At 43.5% G+C, this 9,034-nt stretch overlaps 1 protein-coding gene across 6 annotated transcripts in view; it reads left to right on the top strand.

The window, feature by feature from the left end:
- Nucleotides 1-9,034, top strand: part of LOC119371776 (peroxidasin homolog) — an 88,978-nt gene that overhangs the window by 14,509 nt on the left and 65,435 nt on the right. For 2 of the 6 annotated variants that reach the window (XM_049419908.1, XM_049419907.1), the window contains exons 2-3: nt 1,402-1,473; nt 2,075-2,146. The exons of 2 other annotated variants lie outside the window; for them this stretch is intronic. In XM_049419908.1, coding sequence (XP_049275865.1) covers nt 1,402-1,473; nt 2,075-2,146 — 144 coding nt within the window. The remainder of the gene's footprint in view (nt 1-1,401; nt 1,474-2,074; nt 2,147-9,034) is intronic. 2 more of the 6 variants (XM_049419909.1, XM_049419906.1) reach the window with 1 other exon arrangement.

Raw genomic sequence — 9,034 nt, 5'->3', positions numbered from 1 at the left:
GGCTGCACCCTCTTATTTGAATAAGGGTTGCCGTCGCAAAGTAGCGGAAAAACAAAACTATACAAAATAGCACATGGCGAACGTTCATACACTTAGTCCTTGTTCTTAAAATTAAAAAAAAAAGGTGTCCACTCGTCATAAAAAGCTCACACAAAACACAATATCTCACAAACTAAATGTCACAGGACATAAAAGTTGGCCAGATGTTGCCACGGCCTACTACTAGGCACTGCAAACTGTTAAGTGCCAAAAGTATTACATTTGTGGCATAATTTCTATATATCCTGCAGTTAACTGCTATTCGATAGTTTTAGTGGTTCCAAAGGCGATATAGTCTCAAATATTTATTTTTTTTTCGCAAGTACACAGCGGCCGTTCCGGAAGGGTAACTGCAGAAGCAGTCTCTATGCGGCGAAAGCACACAAGCTTGTCCAAGACCTTGTGTACAGCTTTCCATGATCAAGGCGGCCAAATCCTTGACATCGAAACGACTAGACCGTGAAGAAGTGCGTCGAGCATTATCGTTCAGCTATAAACAGGCAAAACGAGAAAAGAACCGGCAGAGAAATAATCTAAGGCCTTGGAAGTAACATCTCGGCTGATGGCAACTCGAAGCTTCGCGGTTCAGAAGCGACCACGCTTACGCAATCTAGTCGCCTTCCAGAGGACGTCGCCGTGAAAATAATCGCCTCTATATATCGTCGCGTGTATGGCAGCCACTGCCAGGGTCTCAAAAGGCGAGAGCTCATTACATGCTAGAAGATGAGTCACCAGCACCATCACAAAGCACGTGACATCGGGAGCCCTGGTTGCATGATCTAAGTTGAATACGCAGTGTATTTTCTTTCTATTCCCAGCGTTTCTGAGGGATTTCTCCATCGTAAGATATACGCTTGTCGGTTGGACATTCGCTATAGTGACGCGTAAAGTAATGAAAAGGAAGCCTCGGTATAGTGGTTTCAATTTGCGTCTGTTCCGCTGACATGTGTAGCAGGATTTATGAGGTGTCAGGATGGTGAGAATTTCTCAAGCCGTCTCTTTGCTGCTACTTACTTCCTATATCTTCAATATTAAATAGAAGGTAAGGATTTATTGGTTTACATATTCATTGACAAGTAACACCTAAAGATGGCATACATAATTTTCAACAATCGAGGGTAACAATTATAGAAGAATGCACTTTTTACAAACGTTAGAGGAATCTGAGTGCACCATAAATTTAAGGAAAATCATTTGTTGAATATACTCTGTTAGAAGTGGAAATTCACTGCACAAAAGCGTGGTAGGAAATGTGCGCACCGTACAGTTGAAGTGCGAATTGGTTTTCGTTGATGGTTAGGAAAGAATTTTGGCGCTAATTGTATTTTTTTTTCTCGCTCATGTGTTACGTGAACACCGAAGTGACCTGCGCTTCAACAACATACAACGCATACCGGCGAACGCATTTCAAGAACTGCCCCACCTAGATGCCTTGTAAGTATTTGCAGCACGCCACATCTCTCACTACATGATTGACACTTCCTAACTGAATGAATAGCCTCAAACTATATAATATCTAACGCGCCTCTTACGACCCATGTTCTGACAAAAATTCTACGCACAAATAATGAACCTGCGTTATGGAGAGTGACATGTGACTCTAGTAATGAATACGTATTTTATTATTCAGAAAGGTAGTAGCAGTAAAAAAAAAACTTTATTGCTTTTTGCTTGCGGAATCCTAGAGGGTGGAGCCCTCATTCCAGGGCGCCATTTGCTGCTGAAGGTATGCAACAACATTTTTTTAATGAACACCTCAGTACGTAAAACCTCTAAATAAATGAATGAGATACGCGCGTATTACGATAGAATGCACCACCAACGAGCTATTTTTCATGGCATGAAGTGGGAGAACTAGAGCTACTAAAGTGATGAAATATTACTTGTTTGACAAGATTACAGCGTGCATATTCTTCCAACGGCAAACTAGTTTTGCCCATTGTGTCAAGAACTGTATGGGGCGCTCTTTCCTGTGTCGTATACCATACGTTTGCATTCACTCGAACGTGTACAAATGTCTACGACTTACGTGCAGGCTGCTGGACAGCAACCAGTTGCAGATTATCGAAAACCAAGCCTTCGAGAAGCTCAGGAACCTGAGGCACTTGTAAGTACTTATAATTAAGAACATGGATATGCGATGTTGGTTTGCTGCGTTAGCCAGTTAGTGGAACTACTCGACCTGTTCCCAGCACACGTCTCTGTGAAAATAGGAAAGGTAGATTATTATGCGACCAGCAGAAGACACAGTATTGGAATGTTGCTCGTGAAGAAAATGTGTGCGTGCTTGAGTAAGGTCTGTCCGCATCATATTCAGTTCTGCGAAATCGTGATGAATGTAAACTCATAAGCATTTGCACTCACGACCTGACTCAAAGGTTAGCGTACACACACTGGTATGTACAAATTAGTAAAGAAAGAGTTGTGCTAGTTCACTTAAGGAGAAGGGCAACTTAAAGCAGAGTAAGATCGGCTCTTCACGTAACAACTGAAGCAGACATAATTCATAGCATTTGTATTACATTGATTGTTCATACAGTCCTGTAACTTCTTTTCTGACAGCAGTCTCATTCATTCTCGCCAACGTGATGACCAACAACCCCAATACCTCAGTAATCTTGTCTATATGGTCAAAATGTAGGTTTTTTCTATGTTCGAAGGGCTTTAGCCTCGCAACACTCTTCACCAGGTCCCGCTTAAAGTGTTAAGATACAGCCAGGAAGCCTGACATTTTCCTTCTAGTTTCCTGGATATAGCCAGCACTTAGCCAGGGCCTGATTAAGCGTGTAGAAACCACTTCTGCAGCACTCCTTACAGATTCCACGGCAAACCAAATGTGCAAATGGAAACGTAGCGACGCGGCTCCCTGTACAAAATTTTAAGGTGACCTGCATTGCCCCAGCCTCAAATCGGTACAAGATGCTGCAAAAAATGGTCTTGGCGTCAATCCTGAACGGATATTATATCTGACATATTGTTTAATGCACCCCACAGCTAGATTATATATATATAATATATATAATATATATATATTATATATATATATATTATATATAATATAAATATACTCTCACATTTGCAATTAAGAAAACTTTACCATAGATTCACTCCCCCTATAATAGCTGTGCTAAGCATTCAAACACGTAAGTTCTCCCGGCTTTGCTAAATTGTTCGGAAAATAAGTCTTATGGTGATCTGACAGTTGTCGAGAAAAGGGATGCGAGAAGCTTTTTCCAACTTATGAAGAAAAAGCTTTCTGTATTTAGCCGGTGCACCTTAGTACTTATAAAACGCTTTAGTTCTCTGTAAGTTCATTTCCAAAAAAATGTCTACAAAAAGCCGTATAAATTGAACGTGGAAGCAAGATAATCAAGGACTCGCATAAGTTCACATACTGATGTTGATGCGCCAATAGACAAACTACCCCGTCTGGGTGCTGATCTCAATGTGTTTCTGCATGTGACTACTTGTTCCGTGTCATTTTCATGACACGAAATAAAACCATTACAAAATTCAATTTCTTTGCTAGCGATTACCTATGAGCAAGTGCGAAGGTAAAATTTTACTCTCATAGCTCACCTATGAGATGGTGTAGTACTCTTGATAACCGTTTTAAAAGTTTCAAGCCACACCTTCCGCTATATAGCCCATTTGTCCTCCTTGGACTTCCTGCGCCACCTAAGCGCATAAAGTGAAACTACACAGCGGGGCTCCTTGGCCGCAGTGATCAGCAACCCGCATAGCAGCAGCACTTTCGGATGCCACAAGATGTTGCATTAAACATCTTTCGAGGGCGCCACAAGAACATCTCGGTGAAGGCGCCCAAATACACACACAGGCCCAAGCGTTGCGTAGGCGTGGGTGCGACGCAGGGTCGTAGCCGGTACCTTTTTCTCGGTGTGTGTGTGTGTGTGGTGGGAGGGGGGGGTCAATTACCCTTTTTATGTATGTTAGTGCGTGCGTTTTTATGTGTGTGTGTGTATACATACACGTGCAAAATTGAAAATTTTCGGAGTTGCTACGCGAATAGTGTGAAGGCTTATTCCTAAGCAATGCCATAGAGGGAGTTCATGCCAAGGAGCACCATCATGCTTTATCCTGATATTCAAGGGCATTAACCCTTTGATACGCTATGTACACAATTGTGTACACCACTTGTTTTTGCTATTTGTATCAACTAGGGGCTAAGCAAGAGCGATATATATCGAGCTTTGGATTAATAGAGCCTTCTGCATAATAAGTTTGTCTTCGTTTAACTTCATTTTGCAGTGTATTGTTGCATTTCAACACTTTGCTGAAGGCACTAACCACGTTCGACGAGTCATTCGACGTGCCGCTTTCTGCGAGCCATGTGAAAAGTATAATTTTTCTTTGCTCAAAGTGGACGTAACCAAAAATGAATTTGCACTATATTTCTAGCCTGACATTTCATTCTATTTATGCCAAAAGAGCATCAATGGCATCAGGATTAACAGATATTTATTTACATCTTAGTTACGACTAATTACTATAGCACACATAAACTAACATATGAAACTATTTTTGTTGAAATGGACTTCTGAGTCTCTTGAAATAACGCTGCATCGATTTCACACATTTGCAGACAGTTCATCACAGGTGGCGTCTGAAAGGGATAAGGGAGGAGGCATGCAGATGAAAGAACTCTGCTGCTATATTTCCTACCAAACTTTGCAGACCATCATAGCGAAATTCAATGAGGAACGCTATACTCTGCTACGCCTTTCATCGGTGAACGGTGGCGCTGTTTCTGAGTACAAACGAATCTTTCGTGATTAGAAAAAAAGAATTCAGGAGCCCTTCCTTTACCGGGAAAATGGGGGCAAGCGAAGGTTGGCGTCTGCATATCTGAGGTACTGTTTTCCTTTCTTTCTTTCTTTCTTTCTTTCTTCTTTCTTCTTTCTTTCTTTCTTTCTTTCTTTCTTTCTTTCTTTCTTTCTTTCTTTCTTTCTTTCTTCTTTCTTCTTTCTTTCTTTCTTTCTTTCCGTCTTTATTTCTTTGTTTGTTTCTTTAATTCTTTCTTTTTTCTCTCGCATTGCGCGATGTTCCCACTTACTGTTTCGTTCCTCCATGTCAGGAATTAAACCGTCATCTATGTGCTTAGCAGCGCAACACTTTTGTTCCTGCGGGCAACAACGACGGTCATGCATTCATATCCGGGCAACAATTAAGGCAACGTGAAATGACAAGTGGCCTCGATAAAAGATCAGATTGCCATATCAGAAACGGCCGCCGAGCCCACGATCGAGAGAGCATCAGTTATTGGAAAACGGCGGATACAAACGCGCATGTGTCCAACGCGCCTTCTGTAAGCTCGTCGGCGCGTGGTTTTTTTGCGTACATCAACGCCGCAACCGAAGCCTGCGAGTTATGAAAGCTTCGCTTTGAAAAAATGAAGCGATTTAGAGTATTGCGCACTTAGAGTTACTGTATATGGCTCCAAAAGGAGCGATGTACAGCAAATCAAAGCCATATACGGACACATTACCTCTAAGCAATATACAGTTACTTTAAGCCATATACGCGCTTAGAGTTACTGTATATGGCTCCCAAAGAAGCGATGCACAGCAACCCTAAGCAATATACGGACACATTAACTCTAAGCAATATACAGTTACTTTATGCCATATACGCACTTAGAGTTACTACATATGGCTCCCAAAGAAGCGATGTACAGCAACCTTAAGTCATATACGGACACATTAACTCTAAGCAATATACAGTTACTTTAAGCCATATACGCACTTAGAGTTACTGCATATGGCTCCCAAAGGAGCGACGTACAGCAACATTAAGCCATATACGGACACATTACCTCTAAGCAATATACAGTTACTTTGAGCCATATACGTACTTATAACTACTGTATATGGCTCCTAAAAGAACCATATACAGTTACTCTGTGTGCATTCTACTACGGGATACCCATAGCGGTCTTCGAACTTAAAACGTCTGTGTTTAGAAAAATTTACGATTTTTGGGAGAGCGTTAAGCTGTTCGTAAGAACTAGCTATCCACACCGGGAATTTTTATATGACACTGCTAACAACGCTCTAGGCGACCACATACCCGCATCAGGTAACAAAGAGATTGTACAAACGGCAAGCATACATGCATGAAGACACAATTATCATATGTCTGTCCCATTGCGCTATAAGTCATTATGGCAGGCAACGAATCACTCGTGGAAAGCCAAACAGGAAACTTACACTCATACACTCGCATGGGTGGCAAGTGCTGCTACAGGTATGCTCGAGCATGTGGCGAACACGTGTGGCGCCGCCTCACGTTGACACATATGCTGTTATCCAATTGCTTCGAAAAAATATTCGACGATCTTGCAGTGCTATGTACTGTACTATGGGAAAGCGGTTAGCTCTCCCTGAGTCTGCAAGTACTGGAATACAAATTTGTGTTTAGAAAAAAATCCAGCCAGCTCCACTTCGCGAACACTGTCGAAACAGCGAAGCCTATGACCGTCCTTCATCAGGCTATATCGTACTTCTGCTTTTTTTTTTAGTCTTCCCTTCGTTGGCGCTTAGCTTCGGCCTCTCTTGCGCAAACGTCGCGGTTGGTTCAGCGACGACGTGCCCGTTCTCGCGTCGGGCGGCTTGTTCATCGGAAGAACGAGAAATGTTCGCCATTCTGAAAGCGCAAACTCCTGAACACTCACCCTCACCCCACCTTGGCGTGTTTCTCGAAGGTTCACTTCTCCTCCGAGCCTCGACATCCTCCGCTCTGTTACGCTGAGAGACCACGTGATCACCGCTACGCCAACGGACGGGGAAGTTTCGCCGTTAAAAGTTTATTCCATTGTAGGACGCTACGAACTCTCGGGTACAGTGACTATACAATAGGAAAATAATATCATGAAATGACTAAGCACTATACACATGATACATTTTTACAGAAATGTCCAATTCCACAGGATGTCCCTAACACATGCTGCTAGGGACTAACGTACACACATTTTTCACAAACTTATTTTCACACAAAATACATGACTTGGTGAACATGTAGGCATATATGTACACTGTCAATTTTTATGAAAGGGAACACGCGCGTGGCCCGCGAGCTCCGGCGGCTGCTTGCAGCGCCTTCAGGCGTACGCGAGAGCAACCACGGTATCTTTTCGCGTCATCTAGTGGCGAATAAAACAACCAGTCCTAGGTAATATGCAACCAGCTGCAAGATTGCAACCCCCTCCCCCTTCAAGCCGATTACGCAAGAGGCCATGCCAGCAGCGTGTCGTCTGCTGCTCGTAAACTGCGTTTGGCACGCGGGCGCAATCGAAACGCGGAAGCTCTGTCGCTTGGCTTTCGCGCGTTACACTTCGGCCGATTTAGATTTAAGCGACAGCGGTTCAGTCAGGTAAATTTTTGTTGCTGGTTTCCGGTTTTCAAATCTCGCATCGAATGCTGTCGAAAACATTTTTCTGAGTAGAATCCCACTTAGCGGAGAACGTGTCACCTGTCGTTACAAAATGTATTGGCAAGTCTGCGTTCGATGCTTTAAAGTCATGCATAGTGACTTCCGCCGGGTTTGGCTTCCCCAGTCTCCAGATCTTAACATCGTCGAGAACGTCTGGGGACTTTTGAAAAGTGCGCTGGCGGGCCAGTCCCTGCATGGACTCTCGGCGGGCGACCTCTGGGTTGTCATTAAGGAGGAGTGGGAGAAGCTGACAAGGGACACGTCCCTAACGGCCGCTCCTTAATCCCTACCAGCTAGAATGGCAGCTGTTATGGCCGCAAATGATGACGCCACGAGGTATTAACAATTGTCATAATGTGTTTTTACTTTTTTATGTGGGGGTCAAAAGCAAGACGACGTTTTTCCAGTTTCAATAAACTCATATAACTTTTTTTTTCATGTTTCATGCTCACGTCATTTATGTTAGTGATAATGATCGATTGAGATCTTTACAACCATGACAAAGCCTTTTCTCCTTCTGTTTGCTATGCAGCGCCATTTCGCGCTCTCAACACAAACCCGGCGGAAGTCACTATGCATGACTTTAAAGCATCGAGCGCACACTTGCCAGTACATTTTGTAACGACAGGTGACACGTTCTCGGCTAAGTGGGATTCTACTCAGAAAAATGTTTTCGACAGCATTCGATGCGAGATTTGAAAACCGGAAACCAGCAACGAAAATTTACCTGACTGGACCGCTGTCGCTTAAATCAAAATCGGCCGAAGTGTAACGCGCGAAAGCCAAGCGACAGAGCTTCTGCGTTTCGATTGCGCCCGCGTGCCAAACGCAGTTTACGAGCAGCAGACGACACGCCGCTGGTCCGGCCTCTTGTGTAATCGCCTTGAAGGGGGAGGGGGTTGCAATATTGCAGCTGGTTGCATATTACCCGTGACTGGTTGTTTTATTCGCCACAAGATGACGCGGAAAGATACCGTGGTTGCTACTCGCGCACGCCTGAAGGCGCTGCAAGCAGCCGTCGGAGCTCGCGGGCCACGCGCTCGCGTGTTCCCTTTCATAAAAATTGACAGTGTACAAGCTATCTTACGCGTATGGTGCAGGTAATAACCTTGTTGGAAGTAAGCGCTCGTCTTCGTCCTTCTCTTGTCCAGTGTCAAATTTTGCGCTACGTGATCAGTTATGCATTACCAACATGCCCAACTTCATACTTTTGGTGCAGGTAATTCAAATCTGTGTTTATAAAGGAAGATCGGCAATTCAGAGTACTGTGCACTTTACTATGGCAGAGCCATAAGCCGTCCCTGGCACAATAGCAAACGACCAGACTACCAATTTTTACATAGACAGTCAAGAAGCTGACGAACTTACTGTTTACTTGTTTCTTTACCCGCTAACATGCACCGATGGCGACCCCGAAATCTTGAAATTTTCTTGATTTAATTATGCTGCATCTCAGGGTGTGGTGAACATCAATACACCTTTAATATACACGTTACATATTGCTTTTATTTCACCGGGACGAAATTGCTTTGCCTCGTTTTCCGTA

The sequence above is a fragment of the Rhipicephalus sanguineus genome, chromosome 10 (genome assembly GCF_013339695.2).
Source record: "Rhipicephalus sanguineus isolate Rsan-2018 chromosome 10, BIME_Rsan_1.4, whole genome shotgun sequence".
In the NCBI taxonomy this organism is placed as follows: domain Eukaryota; kingdom Metazoa; phylum Arthropoda; class Arachnida; order Ixodida; family Ixodidae; genus Rhipicephalus; species Rhipicephalus sanguineus.
The sequence above is the reverse complement of the archived record's forward strand: the minus strand, read 5'-3'. Positions and strand labels throughout refer to the sequence as shown.